The 26,887-nt window shown below is 41.9% G+C and overlaps 1 protein-coding gene across 4 annotated transcripts in view; it reads right to left on the bottom strand.

Moving 5' to 3' along the window:
* Positions 1-26,887, bottom strand: part of tns1a (tensin 1a) — a 101,575-nt gene that overhangs the window by 7,578 nt on the left and 67,110 nt on the right. For 3 of the 4 annotated variants that reach the window (XM_075477537.1, XM_075477541.1, XM_075477540.1), the window contains 16 exons: positions 26,691-26,803; positions 26,532-26,592; positions 26,335-26,410; positions 26,078-26,207; positions 25,473-25,538; positions 25,132-25,257; positions 10,889-12,565; positions 9,715-9,795; positions 9,239-9,402; positions 8,825-8,969; positions 3,218-3,292; positions 2,723-2,749; positions 2,351-2,432; positions 525-1,039; positions 346-432; positions 37-165 (listed from right to left, as the gene is read on the bottom strand). In XM_075477537.1, coding sequence (XP_075333652.1) covers positions 37-165; positions 346-432; positions 525-1,039; positions 2,351-2,432; positions 2,723-2,749; positions 3,218-3,292; positions 8,825-8,969; positions 9,239-9,402; positions 9,715-9,795; positions 10,889-12,565; positions 25,132-25,257; positions 25,473-25,538; positions 26,078-26,207; positions 26,335-26,410; positions 26,532-26,592; positions 26,691-26,803 — 3,554 coding nt within the window. The remainder of the gene's footprint in view (positions 1-36; positions 166-345; positions 433-524; positions 1,040-2,350; positions 2,433-2,722; positions 2,750-3,217; positions 3,293-8,824; positions 8,970-9,238; positions 9,403-9,714; positions 9,796-10,888; positions 12,566-25,131; positions 25,258-25,472; positions 25,539-26,077; positions 26,208-26,334; positions 26,411-26,531; positions 26,593-26,690; positions 26,804-26,887) is intronic. The other variant, XM_075477538.1, reaches the window with a different exon arrangement.

Here is a 26,887-nt window from a genome sequence, read left to right as displayed (position 1 = left end):
GCCGTCCATCCGGAGCAACAAAAAAAAAAAGTTTACCTTTTTTGGTCTGCTGGACGGTCGGCGGGGGGCAGGCGACCTTCATTGCGAGACCGTAGGCTCCGCGGAAAGAATGGCTGTCTCTTATGATGAAAGCCCCGGGCTCTCTGTCCTTCAACAGGCTGATAGCTGAGAGAGGTAGAAAGCGGAGGAGAAAAGGAAAATCATTGATCAAATCAAAGGAAATGAGCAAAGAAAAGATCGAGCGAAGAAAAGTGTGAGGAAGATGAAAGGAGAGGATAGAGGATGGCCGCCTTTTGTTCTCGCGCGCTCTGTGAGTTTAAAGCAGACGAAAGCCTGAACTCTCACCTTGCTCTCTGGAGATGTCTGGCTTATACCAGAACTTGGAGGTGTCCTGGACAAACTTGACGTTCATCTTAATGTCAGGATAACCATCTGTTGGGATGAAAATAAACCCCCAAAGAATTAGAACTGTTTCAGACGTAAACCATACGTGAGCGAGTGACAACACATCCTCTGCATCTCACCATATATGGACTTTGGGACATCTGGGAGTGTGTGTGAGCCTGACAGGTTTGGCGTGCTGCCACTGCTGGCTGGTGTGGGCGTCAGGTTTTTGTTGTCCGTCCTCTCTGCGTCTCCGCTGGACATGTGTCTCTTCTCGGGGAGCTGTGGGGAGATGGGGAAGGTGGGCGTAGGGGGCGGCTGGGTGCTGCCCTGACGAGAGGCAGCACCCAGCTCATCTGGTGTGCTGTGACCGCTCCCTGCTGCGCGGCGTCCCATCAGTGGGCTCTGGGGCACACCGGCTGCTGCTGTTTTAGGGTTTCGGCCGATCAGAGGACTGGAGGGGTGTCTGCCCTGTGACGGACTGGCTTGACCCAAACGTCTCTGGAGGGCTGGGCTGGGTGGGGTGTTGGTGGCCACTGTGCGGTGGAGGGTGTTGGGGCTGCCGGGGACTGTGTGAACGCCCATGATGTTGACCTGGGAGCCCTCTGGGGAGGCAGGTCTGTGGGGGGCACCTTCTGAAGAGCCAATCCTTCTTCTGAAGAACACAAAAGCACATATAGACATCCCGTTTTTTTTTTAGGGCTGGACGAAGATTACAATTTTTAATCGATTTAATCACATGATTTCCCTGATTAATCACGATTAATCGCATTTGTACGCAAAATCCAAAAATGAATCCAAAAGCAGTGTATAGCTTTTAGCATTTAGCTTTATTTTAAATGTGCTGCCATATGAATGAAAGTGCCATAACATTTGTTGTGCAAACACACTTTTAACATCAGCATCTTTATGTAGTTTTTATGTAGAAGCCTCGCTCCACTGTCTGTTTCCTTGAATGACTTTCTGCTATCAGTTGTGTGTTTTGCCTTTAAGTGATATTTTAGAACTACTACGGTGATAAGACAATTCAACTTGGCAGTGTTTACATATGACTTTGGTTCTGTTGACTCCGCCGTCAGGAAGAACTTTAAAATGAAAATGGCCGAGTAAAAGTTCCGTACCCTTCTCCATGTTTGGTGGATCCGCCAATTACATTCTTTTCCGGTTCCGCAGCAGACAGCAACAGACTTTTACAAAATAAAAGCCTGTGAGCAACAGACTTTTACAAAATAAAAGCCTGTGATAAACAGGCTCTAGTTTTTTTACTCATCATGTTGAGTATGAAAACCTATTAAACTCCAAATTACTGTTGGTCTTCTCTGCGCCAAAGCTTGTATAAAATGGCAAAATGGAAGAATGTTCTGTGGGCATGTGGGGGCTCAGTGTGTTGCCCAGCGACACTTCAACACGTGGTCTGTGGATGCCGGATATTAAACCACAGACTTTCTGAACGGTAGATGACCATACGTCCTCCTGAGCTACAGCCACGACGCAGAAGCCCAAAATTTCTTGGACACGGAGTGGTAGATACGATGCTGCTTCAAGGACTAATTTGGGGAGGAAAGTGGTCCTCGTGATGGTCCTCGCATCCGCCAAGCGAGTGAAGAGGGAGCGTGTTGACAGAGCGATGGTTGACAGAAAGATCTTGCTGGCATCACAGTCCAAATGGATAGCCTCATTTGATATGTTGTTTCTGTACCATTACCAGCTAAATCTAAATTTAAATAATCATTGCATCTCGACCTATTTGCAAGGATCCAGAAACAAAATCGCTTTATTCCAACTTCTGCCTCACCTGTAAACTAATTAGAGAACAGTGACCTAGATGCGGTAATTGTTGTACCTCAGAGCATCATAGCATTTCTGGATCCCGCGATTTAAAAAAAAAGAAAGAAGAGAGACGGGCATACACAAACAAACACACATCTGCAACAGAAGTTGAATTGGAAGCAGTCGAAAAACTCACCCATCGACACTGTGGATGGGGCTGCTGGAGGTGAGAGGAGCATTGAACAGATGTGGCCTATTGTCTCCTGAACTTCGGTGATCTAAGAAGCACAGAGAAAGAACACACAGACACACGAACACGAACACAGATTGAAAACCAAAGTAAGTCCTGTTAAGTGAGATACGGACACACTTTCATCCAGATCAAAATGGGAATGCTGTTATCAGATAAATCACAAAATGATCCAACAGTCATTTATTAACAGAACAAACATTCCGTGAAAAGCAGAACCGAGAAGGGAAGACATTTGGTTGGAGGGAAACACGAGCATGTTGGATAGAAAACTGTTCGGGTCACAGCTCCACTGTTTTGTCACAGAAGGGCCCTTACCTTGCTCTCCATCATTAGAATCAGAGTCTGACAGCAAAAATAGACAGAAGGTGTGGAGAGAAGAGGAAGAGAGAGGGCGTGTGGAAGAGGAGGAGACAAGGAAGACACACTTGAGCTCAAACCGTGAACATGGAGGTATTTCCAAGAGTAAGAACAGCTGTGGGCAGTAGAGGGCAGCAAAGACTAACAATATTAAACCCAACCTGCACAGTCAGCTCTAGAGCACAAGTATGACATAATGCAGTGTTACTGCGCATTGAGGTGATCCGAGCCAATTCAAACCATCTGTATACACACGAATATGTAAGCTAATATGTAAAAACCTTTAATGATGTATACACTTAGTGAAATATTCAAGGTTTTTTTTCACGTTTTTTTACATCTGTTTTTTAACCCGCACCTACAGAGTTACGCATTTTTGTTAGAAATTGTCAGTCATTTTTACTCTCAGTTTTACACCCAGAGAAAGGACAAAATCGAGCTGAAAAGGCTGACCTGATCCACCATGGTGATGGGGCTTCAATCCCAACGCCGACAGAGGAGTCTTCGTCAAACCTGGAGTGCATCGAGCTAGAAAAAAGGGAAGGAAAGATTTCAGGAACCCACAGCTAAGGTGAGAGCGACATGACAAGTACACGGAAGCCATGCGAAAAATGCACAATAAGCAATACGATACATGAAAATACCAAATTCTTTACTCTGGCAACAATATGACTGGATTGGATGGGGAAGACAAAAACAGATAAGACTGAATTTATCGGTCTCTTATGAAAAAGAGTCAAACATGTTATCTTTTAGCTACACTATGCACTTATAAGTTCAAATATTCCCCCAAACTACACATAATACAGATTTACAACCTTGATAATATGAAGTGAATCATATTGTCTTAGTTACTAAATTATGATTTTCATGTTGCCCTTCTTACACAAGCAGCAAATTTCCAGCCAATTGCAGCCGTATTGCAGAGAATCGGCTTGAAAGTGCATGGCCCATGGATGAAGCAGCCCGGCCATTCTAAACGGCTGCATCTGTACATAAATACTAAAAGACAGGAAAATGTACAAGAGGTACATGAATTTCAAATAGCTATAATTGTTTACTGCAAACACAGTGATGCTTCAGTTGTTTTAACTCTCTTGGATTTTTCCTCTTTGTTACATAAATATGACCGAAAACGTCATCAGGTTTTAAAACGATGTCCCGAAACGATGTAAACAAGTGACAAAAACGATGCCCGTTCATATCGTTGAATCATTTCAGACGAATGATCCGATATTACAAATCTGCGAGTGGCAGAGGTATGTCACCCTTTAGGATAAAGGGGTTAACGGGTAAATGAAATTGGCGCCGGGTGTCTCCAGTCAGTTGGGAGTGGGTGCACCGCGTTTACTGAGGAAAACGGATTCATCAAAGTGTGATTGTGTGTAGGGCATCGTGGCAGAATAGAAAGTCTTGTTGGTGCTTATGGGGCTGGAAAAAGGTCAATCCGCAGGCAGACAGAGCGTATACAAATGGAGGAAATTCAAAACCGTTGTTACCCTTCGCAGGAGCGGTCAACCGACAGCAGGTATGTAATATTCTTCACAGTCACAAAATGACCAAAGGGTAACTTCTCAGCAGCTTAAGGCTTATCGGCTTGTGTTAATGTTCATGAGTAATTTGATTTGATTACGATAAATTGGTTTGAATTGGACTGTATCTTGGAATTGCCTTGAGATGACATTTTTTTTGTGATTTGGCGCTAAATAAAATAAAAAACTTTATCTTTTTTTTCTTTTTAAAATTAAACGAGCACACCATCGGTAGAGTAATGGTGTTTCGTGCCATGGCTTCAAGGTGGAAGCCACTGCTCTCCAAAAAGACAATTGCTACCTGTCTGCAGCTAGTTAAAGATGACAAGGACAAGCCAAAATAAGCAGCTGACAGCTGATTGTTGACAATAAGACTAAAACGGAACTTTCAGTGTTTTGCTTTGGGAATGTAACGCTTGTATATTTCAGCACAAGAGCCTTATCCCTTCTGTGAAACATAGTGGTGGTAGTATCATGGTTTGGGCTTGAATTGCTGCATCTGGGCCAGAATGAGCTTGTTGTCACTGATGAAACTATGAATTTCAAGTTATACCAAAATTGCAGTGAATTGTGAAGTTCACATACTTTTGCTACTCGTAGATATTTGATAATGGATTGATTTTCTGAAGAAACAACCGACAAATGTTCCCATTTGTTTTAACTGGTTGTATGCTTTTAAGACTTGTGTGAAAATCTGTGGAAGTTTTAGGTCATATTTATGTAGAAATATTAAAAACTAAAACTTTCAAGCACCAATGTATCAATGATCCTTTGAGTCTTTCTATTTCTATTTATGCTAATTTCAAGGTAATAGCAGAGCCAGGTGACAAAGGGACTGAGAACATATGTTGACTATACAGCTGAAGAAGAGGTAGATGAGCATTCATCCACAACACAGTAATTAGTTATGAAAATAGTTGGCATCAAAGCAAAGATTGGAACCAGATGAGACTATTTCTTCAGAGTCAACAACACAAAGTAAATCTTAAAGTTGTATTTAGTGTAGCAGATGGAGGGGGTGAAAAAAAACCCCACATTAATCACCAAAAAAAGAGTTATTTCCACTTTCTAGCTGGAGCCATTTCAAATGCGATGCTTTTATCAAAGTTGCTGCTGAAGCAACAATCAACTCGAGCCAAATTGCTGAACGGGATCAGCTAAGTTATGGAAAGACATCCAGAATTGTGAAAATAAACTCTTGCAAAGAAACCCAGATCAAAAGCGGGGCGCGAGGAATTCACTCCAAGTGCTCACTAAAGTTGGCATGCAGAGGGGCGAGAGGGGTGAAAATGAATCTTAGTACCACGGAACAGCTTCTTACAGGAACAGCTGCATGTTCAGGACTGACTGCAGGAGAGGGGGCAGGGCTGCTTTTAAAAGTGTCCAAAATGTCAACACAATCAGTCACACCGGCCTGCTGAACCAGGTGGTCTTTGCTCCAGCTGAGTCTAACAAAAATATCTATGTGTGGCCTATTCTTTCAGTTTACTTTGTTTGAAAAAGTAAAGAGCATCTTAAAGATGTAAAAGGAGAATTTCACAAACAGACTTCTTCTGTGCCACGAGAATCCAACAGTCCCGTTGCTCGTTAGCGCAGCAGTCATGCAACACTGTGGTGATAACGATATTCAATTACAGGCAATAGCTCAAACTTTCACATGTTTGATTAGACATTTTTCAAAAAACAGGGGTGGGGGTGGGGGGTATAAAAACAGGTTAAGACAGGATCAAAGAGAAAATAAAAAAAGCCTCCCTATCACGATGTTTTGAAAGCGTTCGTAGACTCTAAAGGTATGTTGCCACTTTCTGTTTGCAAGTACATTTAGTGTGGCAAGAAAAACTACCTTGTTTCAACTTCTTGTTTTTGCAAACTTGCTTTCCAAGGAAAACAGATGCCATGATCACGAAATGTCCCTGTGTCTTAAGAAAACAGGCTTTGCGCGCACCTGCTCTGTGCTTGTGTTTTACTTTGAGGAGACTTTTTGGCCTCAAGCAAAGAGAAAATGTGTTTAGAGTGTTGTGAAGTGTATTTTTAAACATGAACATGGGTTTATAGTTTGTAAGTTCAATGTATTCTTCAAAATATGTTTATAAAAAGTTAACCCCGAATGAAAAATACAATTTAACAGAGCCCAATATGAGAGGATATACTACATGTGAGATCAAGTGACCATTATAATGCTGAAGTCATTTAGCTGCCTGACACCAATTACCACAAACGTAAACAATAATTTTGATTCCATGACTTTTATGTATTGCAACAAAGTCATCACCAATATTGCACCATATATGGATGGGAACATACAATATTTTTTCATAAATTTGAAAATAATTTGACTGACATTAAATTCTAAGAAATCAGCTAATGAAGTTTTTGAAAATGTCTGGATCTTACTGTATAAAAACAAAACATGCAACTCCAAGTAAGAAAAAGTTGGGACAATGATTTTCATGTTTATTTGGACTCTCATTCAATAGCAGATAGTTTGAAGCCAGATTATTTCAGGTTTTCTCTCTTTTAATTTGTTCATATACAATTTATAAGCAAAGTTTTGCATTTTAGGCCTTCACCATATTCCAAAAAAATTGGGACAGGGGCCTGTAATGAGGTTAAAAGATGTTACTTCAATCAGATGACGTCAAGCTGATATTTAAATCATGATTTGATTCACAAACAGCATCCATCCATCAAAGGCTGAGTCTTGCATGCTGGCAGCAGATCTAGAGGTTGTATGTATGTATGTATATATATTTTTACAAATATGCATGCAATGTGTTTCAAAGAGATTTGAAAGTTGCATATATCCTCCACTACAATTCCTAATATCATTCAATGTTTTTTTTTAAAATTTCAAGGAACTTCACTGCATAAAGGCCCCGGATGCTAGCCTATATGCTAACCTGCTATCTTTGATTCCTCAGATGACACTGCATCAAGAGCCATCATTCATCAATGACTGATTTAACCACAACAGCAACTGAGTGAAACCAAACACTACGGTACAGAGTTACATTCACAGTTACCACTTTCAACTTTACTGTGCAAAAATGTATGTTAAACCTTGTCCAGAGGCAGAGTCGACTTCTCTGGGATCGGAGACTTCAGGGATGGACCATCACACAGTGGAAATGGGTATTGTGGTCTTTTCAAATTTCTTGAATTTATTTGGAATAATAGAAGTTGACAAAATGACCAAAGACAAAAATAGATATGTAAAAAAGGAAAAAAAATGACCAAACAAACTGTTACCAACAAGTCCAAATCCAGAATCTTTGATGGCATGGGGTTGTGTCACTGGCCCTGGCAAAGCTCGTTTCCACTTCTGAGATCGCAAAACTTATGCCAGAACGTTCAGTGAGTTTAGTTGCCTTAAAGATCACATCTTTTCCAGGGATGTCCTTATCTTTAAACAAGCCTGTGCACACATTGCAAATGCATGGCTGAGGAAGAAGAGGGTTCTGGACTGGCCTGTCCCAACCTGTTCCCAATGGAGAATGTGTGGAAAATTTTAAGTGTTTGCAGGAACCATGGGACAAAATAACACCTAAAACCCTTTCATTGCTTGGCATCCTCAATGCCCGGGCATCTTTTAAGTGTAGTGAAAAGGAATGGAAACGTCACAAAGTGGTCAAAGTTTTACCGTCTAAACTTTTTTTTGCAATGCTTTGCAGGCCTGTAAATTCCCAAATGGATTTATATTGGAACTGAATGAGGCTGTTGAGACAAAAGTCACAGATCTTGGACATATGCTGTCAATACTGCAATTTTTATGGTAATGCATCATTTTCAAGAAACGCTTCTTTCACCATGTCTGCATCCATCGCAGATAGAGTTTTTATCGTGACCTGGTAAACCGAGAATTTTAAAAAAAAATTTTGTACTAAATATGGTCTTTAAGAGAATCTGTTTTAAAGGTGCCAACCTGAATGAAAGGGCCCCCCCGAATGCAAACTCTCAGCACCAACGGGTTCAACTTCTACACCTGTTAAGAGTTTCATCGCTCCACATGACTTGTGGTCAAACTGTGAGCAGTTTGAATTAATTTAAATGAACCTTAATACATTTAGGTTACAGTTCATTGGTTTATTTTTCATTAGTTTTATTTGGAATTCATCATTTTTGACCTTTAATCTCAATTGTTTAATTGTGGAGAAATAAACTGAAAAGCCTACTGATTTAAAAAAAAAAAAAGAAGACTACTAAGAATACCAAGATCATAATTTTTCATTTTTGACCCACCTCAATATATATATATTTTTTTTAGTTTCCCTTTTTTTTTGTGTATTTACATGTTGCTGTTTTAGGGTGGTTTGGTTTCATCTTAAAGAATTTGATCTAAATGTTACACTGTTGTTTGCATGTAAAACATGAATGAATAACACAAAACTTCAGTGCCGTTTTTCGCCGGTCTGTTTTCCTTGGATTTGACTTTTGCATGGTTTTCAAGAAATGAAAACAAAAGTTCTTTGAGATAAACAATTCTCAACGTTTTGAAACTGTCCCGTGTCTGCAGGCAGTGTGAACCTACACATGTTGAAGTAAGGACTCTGTGGCGACACAGGGAAGCTGGGGGTCAAGGGGGAATTCTCACCACCACCTCCAAAGCTGGGACTGCTGGCAAATCGGCCTGCATCTTCATCCTCAAATGCCTCCCGGTAGCTGTGCATGTGACCCTGGAAAAGAAAATAAATAAAAAATTTAGTCCACAAAGAAAAAAGCTTAAAAAGTTAGGGAAATAGCGTGTTTATGTATATATATATATATATATATATATATATATATATATATAGAGAGATACTCAAACATTTTTATTTTTATTGCAGATGATGGGTATGTCTTTAAATGTTCATCATTATTTAAAGTAGTCTTGTCTAATCCCCCTCTCATTCAAGGCCTGTCAAATGTTTGCATTCCCAAAGATGCAGAAACCATTTAAGTGTACCTCTCTGGGTCTTCCTCCTGGGTTGAGGGCCAGATTGTTGGCAAAGTCCGGTGAATGCGTGGCCGATGTGTTTTCATGGCTGCTCTGGTACTGGCCCTCACTCGTGGTCCGACGCCTGCCTGTCTCCTGCGTCACCTCTGGTGTCATCCCCGTGGATCGAACCCCTGAAAACCCCACCCCCCCAAAAAAAAAATTCTCACTTTGTGGCATTCAGCATGTAACTTGCTTGTGCAATGGCATGGCAACATTTTACAAATTTATGTGCTACAAAACATACGCCAGAAAACACGGTCAAGCGACCTTAAACAATGCCTTCATTTAGACAGCCAGACAGGGAGAGTGATGGATAGAGAAAGAAGTACAATTTGGTGGCTGCGGGAAATAAAAATGCAACGGGAAAAGGACAAACAGAATAAATGAAGTAACAAAGAATGGAATAAATGAAGAAATTAAAAGTGAAGGGAAAGTGGACAAACCAGAGAAGGAATAGGAGCGATGGCGGTCAGATTGTTGTGGTGAAATGCTTTCACTGATGCCCCGAATACGAGCGTTGTATTCTGTTCCAGGGAGAGAGATGGCAGGTGGTAGAAGGGTAGGAATCAGGTGGAAGTGGAGGAGGAGGAAGGTGAGAGAGGAGCATAGAAGGAAGCAATGGCAGGAAGGGTTTTTCCATTCAGCATGTAAACGGATTGAACCAAATAAAAAAAGGGGGTGGGGGCAGAACAGAAATGTGTTTAATGGAAGTATTTTGCAAAAGAGTTAAGTCACATAAGATTCAGGATGACAAGATATTTAAAACACGACTGAAAAAAAGCCCCCAGGAAAACATTTTTGTCAGAGCACTTTCACTTGTGACAGGCAATTTATAAACGGAATTTACATATTTGCTCCACTGGGAGGCATATGGGAGCTTTCATATCATTCCACATGAAGTACATTCATTTTGAATGCAGACAATGCATGGAAGCTGGAGCCTCTGAACGACCGGCTATTCTTACTCTCACCCCATCTCCACTCTTACCGGCTCTCCTTCATTTCGGGCTACAGAGCTAATTTTATGAGCACAGGTCATTCCCCTGGTGCTCCTCATGATGAATCTGTAACACAAACTGCCGAAAGCTGTACTGCTCACGTTCTGGTACAGTCTTCTATTAGCCTCAGTCAGCATTTTGGATGCGGGCATGTTCCCTCTGTGTCATTTTAAGGACTACAAAAGTGTTGTAGCAAGTACGTGCTTAAATCCTTGATTTATCTATTCGTTCTTTTCAGGTAGTAAAGCTGTAAAGCTCACTTTTGTTCTTGTGGATGTTAGAGGGGCTGGAAAATAAAAGAGCAAATCCCAAATTTCTTCATGGTCAGGTCACTGATGTGCATAGCAGCACCATCAAGTCTGACTTTCCATTTTTCTTAAAGCAAATAATAATATTCACTTCTACATACATGTTGTCTTGATCAAGTTTAATTTCAAGCATTTGATTGTAGTAGTATATAGAAATCAACTCAGTTCCATATAAAAACAATTGCTGCCCGCAAGGTGGGAAAATTACATAAAAATATCTGAAATTATATGATGCTCAGTCAATAGCTAAAACAAAAAACTTGCAAAAAACCCCCAAATATAACTGATACCACAATATCAGAGAGCCTTACCAGCAATGCGGTGAGCAACAAGGCCCTCCAAATTTAGCGTCTCTTCCTCTGCATCTTGCTCTCTGGGCAATGGCGAAGAAGATGTATCCTTAGGCAGAGGGGTGAGGGCAGGAAGGGGAGAAGAAGAGGTGCTGTAGCCTGGGTATGGAGATGACCCCTGCAGGTCTGGGGAGTGTGATACTCCACTGCCTGCATATGAGTTCAATAACTTTTGTGGTGTCTGCTGGTTGAAGGAGGAATCAGTGTTGTAATGGTGGGGCGCCTGACGTGTGTGGAGGTTGGGCTCAGGTGTGTGTGTTAGGGTGGTGTTCTGGTGTTGATAGCCAGCATTGGGCTTTTGGGGAAAGTATGCTGGCGATTCCATAACGGGACTCTGGTTTGGCAAAGTTGACACCCTCCCAGCTGATCGTAGGGGCTGATGATAAGCATTATTAACAGACCCAGAATTGTTGTAGCCGTGGATGGCTGAGTCCCCTTGGTATGATGGCCTGGCCATGGTCTGGGAGAAAGGTGCCTGGGATGAACTGAGACTGTTCTCGCCGGGTGGAGCACTGTGGGATTTGGACATGTGGGAGTTAATTGGGTCTAGATCGTGTATTAGCATGTTTAGTGCCTCAATTGACTGCTCGATGTCTCTTTGTGAAGCTGAGGGTGGGAAATGGGGCAGGCTGTGAGTTGACTGAAGAGGAGGGCCAAATGGATCATCTGGAAGACTATACTGGTGCCAGGCACTGAGACCTCTCTGAACAGCATCCCGGCTACTGGTGCTCCTCTCAGGGGCCCTGGGCATCAGTTTGGGGTTGGTCTCAGGGCTACTGGCAGGTGGATTCCCAAAGGACGGTGAGTGGTACATCCCTCCTCCATTTTGATAGTTGCTGTATCCCCCCTGAGGCGATGGTGAGTCCACAGATCTCTCTTGCATCGCCGTAGGAGTTCGTACTCCATGAACGGGCATTTCGCTCAGTTTTTCCCCAAGAACGTTTCTCTCAAGATATGGCCCGTCGTTCTGCCCACTGACAGGTGTCTGTGATTGGTAGTAGAGGTCACCTGGTGTTGCTTGACCCTCTAAGGATGAGAGTGTACCCAAGCTGTCCACACTGTTTCCCTCTTGGCTATTAGGCAGTTCGTCGTCAAGAATATCGGTCTCACGCTCCTCTGTTGAAGGTGCGCCAACCAACCTGGTGTGGCCTCCGTTGACATGCACCTGTGCAGGGACCAGGTGTCGGACTCCTCCTCCTGGGCTTGTGGATGTGGACAGGTAGGCTTGCCGCTGAGTGGGTGCGTCAAGGCCACTCAGAAGTTGATCAAGCTCTCTTTTCTCCTGTGGGCTGAGTATTGGGTGGGTTGTCGTTGGATGGTTGTGGCTCACCGCACTGTGCAAGGACTGACTGTGCTCATCAGTACGATCAGTCTTGATGGATGCAGTAGAGTTGCCTGAGTCGCTGCTCACAGAGAGAGTATGGTCGACAGCAGGCAGGGCGGTGTGGGCAGTCACAGGAAGGGTCTGCTCTGTGGTTTGAAGGGGATGGTTGACCTGTTGCAATGAACTCTCTGCATTTGTCAAGGCGTTTTCACAGACTGGGAGGCCGTTGATGGTGACAACTCCCTCCAGGGAGTCTTTCTTTCGGACCCGGGCATATAGACTTCCATCAAGTGGACCTTGGGTATGAACAACATCTGAAAGAGCCACAAAGAAAGATTTGAAAATTATTAAACTGCCATCTGAACACAAATCAACGCTTAAAGCATCGGCCTTGGACAGATGCAAAATCTTGTTGAAGTCATTTAAATTCCATCATTGTATGTAAGACTTTTTTTTTTTCGTCAAGGTACAGTGGCTTCAATCATCAAGCCATTTTTACATTGGACATGATTTTTTATGCCACAAGCACCATAAATCCCTTAACATTCAACTTTTGCAACCATAACGTTTAGCATGTGGCCCATCCACCAGCAACACTATCCCTTCAGCTCTATTAATAGTGAATTTGTAGGCCTAAAGCCCCTGTCACATTGCGTCAGCACAGGCCCACATGGTATAACATGAACCAGGGAGGGTTCTACCCAATATACTGAAACAACTAGTCTGTTTGAGCCAAAGAAAAGAGCACCAGTGCCAGTCTGAAAGCCCAGAGCTGGACTGGAAGGGGATGAGCTGTCTTGCTAAGGTTTATATCTAGCTGCTGAATCATGTAAGCATGTCAGAGTGGTTACACACACGTTGCACAACTGCATAAATAAATCTATGCTCTTTTCCCACGACTACGTAACCAACATGCTTATGAAATAGGAATGCTATGTGTAAAGTTACACAGTATCGATTTCTGGTGAATTTGTCTTGTTGGACCAGGTATTACTAGTTTTCATACTAAAAAACTAAGCTAACTTCTGCTAGCTTGGCTAAACTTTCGTACTGAAGAAGAAGAGAAGAGAGACTGTAGAAACACAGGAAAAAAAAAGTGTTACAAAAGTGTTGGTTATATTTGCAAAGGGATACACAGCATATACATCACTGTGCTGGCTCATCTGGGGGATATTCCAAATTGAGCGACCCCTGGGGACAGATGGTGGATCGCTCTGACCACAGCTATTTCAAAACCCATGTCAACAATAACTCCCAGGCGCAGTAGCAACAAATAAGGAAGTTGTAAACACTGTTTGTTCCTGTGGTTGTTCTAAATCTTGGCATGTTAGGAGAGTATAAATCTATGCTTAGATTTGTTTACAAGGTGGGATTTGTCCAACACCTCATGGATAAATTGTGAGCCGAATTTTATTATTAAACAAAAACAGATAGCTAAATCTAGTTACATTGAAGACAAATTAAAACATAGCTTATACACCAAGCAAGCAATTACATAACTAAGCACATCTACCATATATAGATCTGATTCTTATGTACTTTGTATGATATTACATCATAGCAATTCAGTGGAAACTTCATCCTTACCTGTACTGCGGGTCAAAGTTTTGCAATTTTCATATCACTGTTTCCAAAGCAAAGAAATTATTCAATAATTACTCTTCATTTAGACTGAGCTCACAAAACTGCCTAATTTCAGTCCTCCAGTAACTACTCCGAGACAGAACCCTCTACCTCCGAGTGTCCGTACTAACTTTTCTAGTTCTCTCTGATTCATGGCTTCTCGTCACACAACATGTGCTCTACTGGAGCGCGTTGGGGCTATACCACTGAAGCTGCCTCGAGGGGTCAACTGGCACTTTGGGATGAGCTCTGCCTGTTCCCGGCAGCAGGGGAGGAACCCCACTGCCGTCGCCCCCTCCACCCCCTCCTCCACCCACCTGCCTGTGAAGATATGTCCTTTAGATAAACTACAACTCCCACACCATCTGTTTGCAGCTCCCCTGCCTGGTGACGTCACAAGGGGGATCCCTTACTGTCTGTCACCTCCAGTCCCTCAACTTCTTTTTTCTTAATTCATATTTATCTTTTAAGGCCTTCAATTTAGACATCTAAACAGATTTTAGCGATATGGTCTCTATTGCCAGCAGCTGGGCTTTTTTTTTTTGTACAAATCTGTCTCTCAGGCTCATACCGACCTTTGGGAGGATATGCCCTTGTTCTTGCTCGTAAAAGAAGAGCTTTGATTGCTCAGTGGTGAAAACGACTCAACTTTGCCGGGGTGACGCTTTTTCCAGCTGCTGGTTAAATCAAGAGAGCAGATGCTGCTATCTGACATGTCATGGTTCAGAGTTTGGAAAAAGGAACAGACAGAAGTGAAAGAGCAAATTACCATCGTCTTTTGAGAAACCAAATGCTGCCGTGCAATCTGAATTCTAATGGTATTTATGAAACTACTAATTTCGTTTCACATGGCAAAATGCTCTATTTCTTTTTCAATAAAGTTGGTCAATCTCGATATGATAAATGAGCTAATGAATATAAAATCATAAAGTTTAAAAAGGAGCGATACCTTCACGGGTCAAATATAAATGTTTTCAGATTGACTTATGCGTCCCATTAATACTTGTCTAGTACTAATGCAACAATTTGTTGATAATCAGTGAACACTTCTAGATTTGAAGCTTTAATGAATACAATTCTGGTCAGTTGGGGCCAGCTGGGGCTAAAGCAACTGGCATCTTGTTCCTGTACTTTATAAGGAACTGGGAAGGCACGAGTAAGGTGAGTATTAGACGTCACTGCATTTATGGATCCTTACTAATTTGGGATTCAAGCAGAGTCATTTAGCTCCGTAACCAAGCCTTGGAACAAGTTAAAACAAAGAAAATAGTTTAGTTCTGAAATATGAATGCAGGGATACAGCTGTTGTCCAATGTTAACAGAAATATATCATGTACAAGAATGCCATCTATTGTACGATACCATATAGTCGGAGAACATCCAATCTGGATAGCAGCTCCCCAACCTGGTATTACATCTAATGGCCGTGATTACGAATGATGCAAACAAGCAGGTCTCCATCTGAATAGAATAAATAGCTTTCCGCTGGTGTCAATAAATAGTTTCAGGGTGCTCAAATTAGACTGGTTGACTCACCAGGGCTTGGCAAACGCAAATAGCTAACAACTTGTTTCCTATTCCAGTAGATGAGTGCAACATGCCATTCTTTGTGCTTCAGAGAACAAAACCACATTCGATACAGCTCATCTTATCAATCAGTGGAATTAAAGCCAGTTTCATAAAGCATTTAGGCAAAGAAACTATCTCACGCACAACTCCACACCTGTGTATACTTTATGGTCCATCGTGTGACAGGTGCTTTCTTTTCTTGTGAAAGTGCCAGAGGCATTGCTCATACTAGCACACGGCACCTTGCTCGTAACTGTTTTCTCTTTAGTGTTTGCTTGAGTGTCTCATTGCTGCATCCCAGCTCTGAAGGCAATTAAAAAGCCATTTAAACACCTGCGGCCAACAGTTTATTATAAATAGACAATGTGCTATGAACGCATTATTATTGCTGTATCAAATAGACCAGAGGGAATGTGGATTATATACATAGTTAGTGCACTTAAGATTAACAGACAGCTTGACAGAAGCTGCCCATTTGTCAACATACCCACAGAGGAACTGGAGTGTAAGCAGTTGGTATATCGGTTGAAAATGGACGCTCTCTGTAAATGTTTATGGAGTGTATCTAATATGATAAATAAGTCCTTAGTTGTTTTTTTTTTTGTCTTCTATAAGTCTTTTATGATCCCATTTTGCAGAAAAACTGGAAATTGCCATTTCCGTCACGGGTGAAAATAGATTCCGAAGCTGAAATGTTAGTCCTTCGTGGGATTATTTTGTGGAGATTTTCCAAGTTTTTGCTTGATGTTCCTCATCAGTTGCTGTAAAAGGTTTCCAGGCAGGTTTAAGGTTTGGAAAATTCAAGTTGGGCTTGACGCTCATGAAAGCCGACACGGTGACCTTATCAAAAAGGTCCGGACCCATTTGTACAAAACACTCACAAATATATAAATATAAATATAGAAACTTTTACAAGCGAAGTATGCTGGACCTATATAGTGGAAACACAATTAAGAAGGAGTTATAGCTTTGTGGAACATGGTGGACGTCCATGTGCACGCCAATGCATACACACACTGCAAACCGCTGATTTAAAGGAAAAAAGGGTCTCTTTATTTACACTGAAGGCCTGATTACATGTCACAACATATCAGTGCAGTCACTGGATATTCACTACCATTCACAGGCAGGACAGCACAGGCACAAACATTTATACATGCAGACATGCAGTAATGTCATCGAGTATCTAGCAGCGGGATGTTAAATTCACTGGGCCTCGACTCATGTCACCATGACGACAACTAGTCTGCGTGCCAATGCAGGTTGGCTGGGTCATCTTTAAACCTGTTTTTGTGTGACACATTTCTATAATACCCCATGTAATCCATTTAATCACCGGCAAATGGTCACAGTCCACTGTTCCTTTATTCAATAAGTCAAAAAATTTAACATTTTTGTAGCAGGTACTGAGGGAGACTGTAAGACCCCCACCCCCACCCCTATAAGGAATGGGATGACAATCCATCAGGGAAAAAAGGTGTCGTGGTTGGTGTATCAGTGACTGGCACAAGGAAAACTGTCGCGTATTTATATTTGCCACGTCTGCCTCTCAGCCGATCTATCACTGTCCCGCTGTCACAGTTTAAGGTGATGTGATGGGAATGTATCAGTGTCTGTCTCCGAGATCGCTTTCAGGATGATGTCACCCATCCGTCTGCCTGTCATAAAAAGCTGTCCGTCTAGCTGTCTGTCAGTAATTTTGACTTCCAGCCACGTCCGATTCACGAGGAATCATGCTGCAGATTGGGATCTTGTGCCAGCTTGAAGTTTTTTAGGGATTTCTGTGTAGTCATTTTTGTAAAATTTGCTTGAAATCTGCTCAAAATGTTGATTTTGCATCGATTTGTTTTTCATCTTAAAAATGAAGGGTCGCGCACACGGTTGAAAACAAATATTGAATGAAAATGTGCTCCTAAATACAACTATCTTGACGTTTGCCTGATAGGAGTTTGCTTTTTTTTTTCTTTTTTTTTTCGCATATGAACAGGGACTAAAAGGGGACTGACAGGATCAAGAGAGGGTATCTGGTCTACATGTCTGCCTCTGCAGATCCTGTTGTCAAATTACTGGAGGGTTTTGTTTTCCGTGCATCTGTCTATCCATCCATCTCTCACTTATGAGGATCAGTAGCTGTCATAATGGCGCATTTGACCGCCGTCTCCCTGCCGTCGGTCTGTTATCTATGGGTCTTAGGGAGCTTTGGTGAACTGTACTCTCTACTTCCACACAAGAGCAAATGCCACCATCTTAAGTGCATTTAGATGTTTATTTGGTCACAGTGTGTGATAATGGACAACTTTTATTTGTCAAACAGGAATTTAAGTTCTATATTTAACAAAAAAAACATTGTTCGAATGTGTTTTTACGAGGTGGAAAGTAACTAAGTACATTTACACAACACAAATACTTCAGTACAAATTCAAGGCACTTGTATTTTACTTTGAATTTTACTTAAATTTATAACTTTATAATTCAACTTCACCACCAGTCAGAATTAAACAATATACGTTTTACTCCATTACTATACTTTGACTGTTAGGTGCAAATTTCTATTTTTGCACACCAGTTGTGTCCAGTGAAAACCAAGCATCTCCAAATTGACTGATTTTCTTTTTTTTTTTTTAAAGATGAATGGAAATAAGCGTTCTTCTGTAAGTTTATATAAGTTTTCCTCCGATCTTCAACATGTTTTTCATAAAAAAAAAAAAAAAAAACTTTTCAAAAGCTGGAAAATCTGTAAGTTGAAAAACACCTTGTGAGAAGTTCCTCGATATATATAACCATATATATATATATATATATATATATATATATATATATATGGTTTTCCAAGACACTTCTTCAAACCTACGATGATGTAAAAGAATATTATGCACCGGAGTAGATTTAGCAGCATGTGAAATAGTTTAAACTTAGCTTAACTTGAAAGATTTACAGCCTTGAATACAACATATGTTTTAAAGCAACCTTATAATTAAGCCAAAAATGTTTCAATCACTTTGCATAAATGTTGGTGTTCACATTTCCATACATTTACTCGTTAAGGAGCATTTTATACTAAGTGGTATTGCCATTTAGGCAAATAGAGGAGTATAATGAACTTATACCACTGCTGGATGTTTCTTTTCTAGAAAAATTTGACAAAGGCTCACCCCAAAATGAAAAATGAAGCGGCGTTCGTAAAGCAATGATAATGTAGACGGAAAGTCAGCCAGCAGGACGGTTACAGAAGCTGCATGGAGACATCTCGACAGACAGTGGGAGAAAAGAGGCATTAAGAGATGAGGAGGGACTCAGCGGGGTTTCCAGGGCTGGGATTTGAACCTGCTGCTGCAGCTCACTGTGCTGTCAGCAAGAGGTCTAACTAGAAGCATTATGGGCTCATAAAGACACACATCGTGCTGGTTTTAAAATACCGTTTCTGAGGATATGCCTCTTAAAAAATAACTTCACCTCGGCCGCGTCTAGCGTGTGTAGCTTTACTGATCGAATACAGCATTTTGTCAGACGCAGACACAATTTTCATGGAGTCTGGTCATTCATACCACAAGATGCCACTTTTTTTTTTTTTTAAAAGAGAATTTAACTTTACTGGGACAGTTTGTAAAACAAATCCTGCATGCGCGGCATCCCAGTCCCAGCTCTCGTGGAGCGCCCACGAAGCTACCAATCAGAGTCCCAAATAGTTTTGGTGTACCCAAATTGCAGCCTGCCCATAAAATGTTCCTCACACAAATTGCTCACTCCATGACTCATTTTGTACCATATAGGTGCCAAATACACAGGATGCAACAGTGTTGACATGGAAACGCAATAAACAGACAAATAGACTGTTGTTTGTATAGACCGAATGAACAGATAGTTACCACCTTGTCTTTTTTGTTTTAACCCCCCTCCCAAAAAAAAAAATCTGTGACCATTCATTCACCTCCAAAATAGCGCAAATATAGCAAACGTTTAAGCCTGATTTGATAACATTTAAATTTGCCACACGCAGCAAGTAACCGCGTGACTATCAAAATTCAACAGGACCTTTTAAAATGTTGAAGAAAGTTTACCTAAGTCTTGGTGCTCAGGTCTTACACTCACCAGTCAGTGTTGTTCAGTTGCTCTACTTGACTCCTTCAGTTTACCTCATACTTTAAAGTCTCCTCGTGCTTTCCTGTTTAACACAGCCGAACTCCAACGGTGTGAAACCGAAAAGTTACAAAACAAAAATGACAACAAAAGGACTTTGGATGAAAAAAAAAAAAGAAAAGTCTGGTCTCTGCCGTTTCAGTCAGCTTCTCTGAGCCTGTCTCACTATCTGTCTCTGTCTGTCTCTATCCAGCTATTCCAGACATGTTTGAGGGCTCTGCCCCTGCCAAATATGGGAGGAGGGCGGCGAACAAGGAAGACAGCCTGCGCTGTCGCTGGGACCGCTGCTCTTACCATACAGCACACCACACACACTCATTCCCTTGTGGCCAGACACTGCTTTTAGTGGTTGGTCTCATTTCCTGGAGATCAGGGAATCATTACAACAAAAAGTAAAGACACTTGTAGACTCAGCATGTTTAAATATCACCCAACATTTGAAATGTTTTCCGTTGGAACATCATTTTCCTTTACGTATGTTTTATAACTCCGTTATAGAGTACAAGTACCGTAAAGATACACTTGTGCAGCATTTGTAAAAAATTAAATAAAAAGTGGCACATAAGGCCTGTAATACAGTCAATAAAAAATGGTGAGAGAGAGGCAAATAAAAAAAAAAGGAACGGTTTATTAAAGGGATAGTTCACCTCTTTTGACATGAAGCTGTATGACATCCCATATTAGCAATATCATTTATGAACATTGACTTACCCCCCGCTGCGTCCTGTGAGCCGAGTTCCAGGCGAGTTTTGGCGCTAACGAAGGTAGTCCGGCTAGTTGGCTGGGGCTAAACAAATAAAGCGTCTCGCTTCTCAAAACAATATGCGTTCAAAAGAGTAATACATTTGCATCACAAAATCGTTTTGCATGAAAAAGTCATACCTCGCATCGCTTGGCGCTATTTTTGCCTCCCTTGATATTAATGCGTTCAGCCACCTAGCGATAGCCGCACCTGTTACGGTGTTTACTGCTCGGAACCAGGGGACTGCTCGGTCTGCTCTTCGATCTGCACAGTTTACATTGGACGCATTGACTGACGACGCAGCGGGGGGTAAGTCAATGTTCATAAATGATATTGCTAATATGGGATGTCATACAGCTTCATGTCAAAAGAGGCGAACTATCCCTTTAAGAATACAAGAAGGGAGATGCTATAATCAGTAGTTATGGTGACAGACAAGGGTGTCAGGATTGAGCAGAAAAGTAGAATCCACCAGAAAAATTGTCAGTCTTGCGCATTAAAATTGACAAAAAAAGATGTGTTCATGAGTGTCGTGCATATTTTTGGGTGAATTTTAGATAGATCAAGGCTGGTTTTCACCATTGAACGTGAACTGAGAGCAGCTCTCCCTTGTAGCATGAAGTGACGCGCCGTGATGAATTTTGTTCCTGTACTTCAACAGCGCTCGGTAACACTGTTTCATATAAGGACGATAATTCAGAGGTCATAAAAAAAAGGGACACACGACTGTAAAATTAGTTCAGAATTTTAAATGGTGAACTATGAACCTGTTCAGTTTTCGTCAGTGTGAACTGAAATTCGAACTGGTTCGTGTGAAGTGTGAAATTATAGCACAATACTGCCTGGGCTCACCCCTTTGTGCCAAACTTGGTCAGAGAATCGTCGGTAAATTCTAAAAAAGTATTTCCTAATCCCATATTACAATTAATTTTGGTCTTTCAACATCTCCAGAGCATAATATTGTGAAAATATTCAGGGGATCTTTGGGAAACAACTGTTTGGATACCTGCTGTGACTTTTAAGCCCTGAAGTGTCGCTGCATGAAGAACCTTCATGCTACCATGATAAATATAGCCACATGGACTCAGGAGTACCTTGGAAATCACATAGTCCACAGTCCAATGCTGCACTAACCTGAAACTTTATTATGCAAGGAGGAGGACATAAATCAACTGCACAGAGAAACCACTGGGTTCTCTTGGCATGAGCTGATCTCAGATGAACAGAAAGACAGTGGACACATGTTATGTGGTCAGATGAGTCCAGGTCTCAGCTTCTTTGGGAAGTCAAAAAAAAAAAAGATGTCTGGCCAAAAATGAGTCCATACAGGTTGTCGTCACAGAAAGGTGCAAATGTCAGCATTCGTGATGGTATAAGGGTGCATCAGTGTTCATGGAATGGATGACTTCATATGCGTGAAGGTAATTCAAATTTCGGTGGTGGTGGGGGGGGGGGGGGGGGCGACATATGCCACTATCAAGGTGTTGCCTTTTCCTGGGAGGTTTGTGGTTATTTCTGTGTGACAATGCCAGACCTCAATCTGCCCCATTGCAACAGGGTTGTGCTGAGTGTATGTGCTCGGCCAGCTTGCCTGCACATCCACATCTCTGTCCTGCTGTAATATATGGAGCTTCAGGAGAATCACACAACAAATGTGAACTGTTAAGCAGCTGAAAACTTGAATGGACACAGATTCCTGCAAAGCTGCGATAATTAGTGTCCTCAAAGTGTTAGCGTTCCCAAACAGTTAAAATTTTGCCATTGTGTCTATTTTACTTTTTAGAATAAGTTGTTGCTATTTTGCAAAGCAGGCCTGCGATGTTCCTGAAAATGTTCTCTTTGCAGTAGGGATGGGAATCGAGAAGCGGTTCTCTCCCAGTAGTTCGATTCCGTGGAATCGTTAATCCGCCTGCCTAACGATCCCGTTTATAGGTTCTGCTAACGACTAATGCATCTGCGCGATGACGTCATGTGCACGCTTCGTATTTTGGCTCAGAATGTTTCCGACATGCCATCGAGGCAGCAGTGCTCCAAAGTTTGGTTATATTTCACCAAAAAGGACAATACTAGGGCCAGTTGCAACACGTGCAGAGCTTTGATCACTTCAAAGGGGGGAGATACCTCCAACATGCTGAAACAGTTGACCACGCAGCATGCAATTACGTTGCACATCTTTCGTCTCAAAAGTCCCAGGTAACGTAAAACTTCCAGGTCCTGCTGATTGTAATGATGTTAGCGGTATACTGTACGAAAAATTTCCATCTGATATAAACATTTAGTTGAAGAGGACACCTTAAGTCCTGAAAGTATCCTTCTTGAAAAGGCAAACATGCACATTTTTCTGGACAATAACTGTTGATGTGCAAAAGTTGATCATTGCGATTGTATTTTATGTCACAATGTTCATTTGAAAAAAAGTTCCTGTTTTTCAGCTTAAGCCAGCTTTATTTGAGTGCAAAATGTTGTATACTTGAATATGCATACTTGAAATTAAAGTGTTACTGCCATTTGTACTATATATAACTGGATGAGAATTGATAAGAGAATCGATAAGGAACAATATCGATAATGGAATCGGAATTGGTAAATTCTTAACAATTCCCATTGCTACTTTGCAGTAGTTCGTTAGGTCCACTTAATCACTCTGAATGGTACTTTCAAGTAAAACTCGTGAGGCCTGAGTGTGAGAAATCAAGTGCAATCACTGGAAGATGTTATTCTTTATGCCAGCATACAATCTTATGCCACATCTTTCAGACACCTAAAATTTGTTGCTTTAAAAAAAAAAAAAAAAAAGCAGATTTGCAAGTAGTGGCATCCTTTGAGGACCAAGCAGTGGCCTTCTGACTCCTCTGACCTCTGGGTCGACAGCTGCTCCCACACCATAGAGCTGTTAATGGAGAAAAGGCGACACACGCGAGGTGTACCGCATCCACGCAACCCCTTCGCATTCCACATAAAAACGCTGTCAAAGACCATACGGAACTCTACAGGCACATACAGACTACAAAGTCAAGCACTTGTAAGCTAATGATACGTCTCCTCCTGTTTCCCCCGTGTCCTCGCGCATCAATGTGAAATTCACACAGCTTCGAGCTTCCTTGCCCTGCAGACCCTTTTAAGGCACCCATCTTTCACCGAGTCCTCCCAACTGGATTTCCAAGGTCAGCGGTTAAAGATGGCGGCGGGTAGAGTTAGCCCAGGTTCCCAGACGCATTCTGACATAAGCGCGTGGGGGTGAAACATTCGTTTAACACCCAGACGAATAAACAAGTCTGGATTCTTGAAATGATGCCTGATGAGTGATTAGATCTGTAGCATGTAAAAATAGGCATATACTTTACACTTGATTGACATCCTCTCACTGTCTGTTTTATATATATATGTCCCCAGTGGTCATTAAGTACTTTTAAGTCCTCACAATAAAATAGAATTCTCGTTTCTATCAGTTGTGCAGTTTTGTGGAATAGTTGAATAACTCGTTGGCTGCTTCTCATACTTCCAAAAAAAGCAGGACCCTTTTGATCCTGTGTCCAACCAAAAACCTTGTAAAAACAGACACTGTGTTCCTACACCAGCTTCCACTCGACTTTCAGATTCTTGGGTCCTAGCGTAAGAGCGAAGGCTGCAATTAGAGAAATGAATAAACGGGCCGAGAGCGTTTTTTTTTTCTGCTGAGTGCTGAGAACGCCGCTGTCCATTCAATTAGTATCAAACTTGCAATCCTGGCAGTTTCCCACTGACCTTCTTGCAACACAGCAATTACTGCTACGGTTCTCTAGGGATGTGCATAAAAATGAAATGGTTCTTTGCAAAGCCATAAAAAAAAATCCCATACATAAAAGTGGATGCAGCACCGGAAAGACTGCCAAGTCCTGACTTGACTGAGTGCGAGTACATCCATCTGTTTGTGTAGATTTTACAGCAGTAATCATGACTATCATCAACACTGAGAGGATCCAAGGGACCGTCCGATCAACTGACTACAGTATTTGGCACAGCATTTGATGAACTGTCCTTTTTTGCTCACATCTCTTTGGCTGGTTTAGGGTTAAAAAGTATTTTAAACCCCCTCTAAACAAAGAAATGTCACAAAAACAATGAAGTCATCATCACTGAGAGTGTAACACAAAAAAAAAGAAATAAAAAAAAACAGTTTGGGCACAGGAAGCCTACATTTCAAATTCCCGAAGTCTTGGCACAGAAGCAATCGAGGTCACTTCAGGGAGTTGTGCCTGGTGGGTGTTTCAGGTTACAGCCCACCCTGGGAAGGGGGCAGCCAGTAGCATGGCGACTGACGCCCCCCTATTTCTGCAGTGGCTATTTAAAGGCCTAATTGACAGGTCAGAGGAGAAGGAGAAGGAGGAGGAGGAGGAGGGTGTGGGGCTTCGGAGGCAGCAGAGACGTGGCTCCTCTTTAGTAGGTTGCAGAGCGTGAGACCTCGATCTGTTACGAGTGGACATTTTTGATTTATTGTGCATTTGAGCTATGGCTTTGGTACTTGTACAAATCTTACACTGAATGATCTTTTCCTTTAAAATAACCGAGGAAAACACATGAATTACTTACCAAGGTGTTGCACAAAAGCAATACAGCTTTTTTTTTTTACTTTTAAAAGGCAACTAAGTCTGCTTTAGGAAGCTGTAGGAGTAACAGCAGACCATTCGAAACATTTCGTTTTTACGAATTTATGATAAAGAGGAAGTCAAACCACCAAAGCAGAAGTTCCAGATGACACACAGAGAGACTGAAAGTCTGTGTTAGGTGAAGGCATCCTATTCATCAAACTGGACCGGTGCGTGGACATACCGTGTTCGCCATCTGTTGCGTCCTCGCCGGGGTGGTTGAAATTCTCATAGGAGTCCCAGCGGATCAGAGGGTCGAGGGTAGTGTAGTCCACAGAAACGCTCGGCCCGTTCTCCAGGTGGCCCAGACCTGAGGGACACAAGGAGAGACAGGCAATAAGGTCCTCAGACAGAGAGCGCATCGCCTGTCACATTAAAAAAAAGGCGCCGTGAGTGGACGGGAAGTGACATTCGCAATTCAAAAAAAGCCACACGTCATTTCTATACGTATTTTTGGAAAATAGCACGAGAAAGAAACAATTCAAAGCCCCGTTTCCCCCTCTCAGTTAGGGGAAAATAGATTACCTTTTATCTTTTCTGGTCCATATGAGAAAACAAACTCCACCTTCCCGTATTCTGGGAACCTCTCATCTGTAGAAAAACACGCAATTCAAAAATAGTCTTCGTTAAGCGGTCGAAACAAATGCACGAATACACACGTGGGTGGCAGACAAAGCCGTAGCAACTGGAATTCAGCATACGGCTCCCATAGTGTTCATTACTTTTTCTAATTTGAACTCAAGTAAGGAATCAGCTGATATATCTGCGTTCGTTTAGAAAGTTTCAATCCACTGCATATTCAGCCATTTTGAACATTCTTCCGTTACTCTTTTAAATGCGAGAGAATGCTGAGCCGCTTTCACCACCAGAGGACCCTGTTCACTGTCAAACTGTGGGGAACAGTGTGCTCTTGCAGCAAGGAAAAACATTCAAGCAGTAGAAACATTCATTTGGACACTTTTATTCGACTCTTTTGGGGACTTATACAATTCATTCATACAATAGCTGAATATGTCTGTTTTGTCTGTTTTTTTTTTTTTTTTTTAGTATTTAGGTTCTAGGTTTTCCAAAGGATTCTGCTGTGATAAAGGTAATGATTGTCAAAACACATCCGCAAAGAAAGCGGTTACCTTTGAAGGTGTCGTCCAGCTCGCTCTTCCCGAAAACCACCCCGAGGTCGTGGATGGCGCAAGTGTGGAACTGAACCTTGAACACCACGTCTCTGGTCGGGTTCCTGTACCTCTTGTGGTAACACTTTAACTGTGGTGAGCGGAAAAACGGCAACACTTAAATCAACGTGTCGATCGGTCTGCATTCTAAAAAGCACTGCATCTAAAAGGTGTGGATGAGAAGAGAAGAAAGTCTCATGTTCTCATTGAAATCTTACCAAAATGTCTCCCTTAAGAAGGAGTCCGGGTTCGATGGTGATACAGATACTGGTGTTGCTGTCTCCTTGCACATTGCTGTCATAAACAAAGGTAACAACAATCTTTAAATTTCACATGCTGATGATTGCTTCATAGTTACAGTTTGGCCCTGGATTCCAACACAAACCACGCTGAACTGGAAGTAAAGTTTGCATACTATATTCCTGACGTATAGACTGGTTGCATTGCCTGGTAGATCTTCAGGAACGGACGGCAGCCTGTGAAGTGACACAAAAACACAGAACTTGAAATAATGAGCAAGGCCACCAGCTAAACAGAGCTCTCTCTGCAGGCTTTGGCCGCGGCAGGCGCTCACCTCCTTTGGATTCAAAGTTGGGTATGCCGTGCATGATGACATGATGCAGGAAGAGAGGCTTGTTGTTGATTTTTATGTGTCCAGACAGGAGGCCGTTAAAGTATCCCACATACCTGCAGACGAAAGGAGGGGAAATCACTTTGATACCGAGCCTCAACCGGTACCCTACTGTTTCAGATTACACTTTAATAGATGTA

Source organism: Odontesthes bonariensis, chromosome 11 (assembly GCF_027942865.1).
Source record: "Odontesthes bonariensis isolate fOdoBon6 chromosome 11, fOdoBon6.hap1, whole genome shotgun sequence".
Classification (NCBI taxonomy): Eukaryota; Metazoa; Chordata; class Actinopteri; order Atheriniformes; family Atherinopsidae; genus Odontesthes; species Odontesthes bonariensis.
The sequence above is the reverse complement of the archived record's forward strand: the minus strand, read 5'-3'. Positions and strand labels throughout refer to the sequence as shown.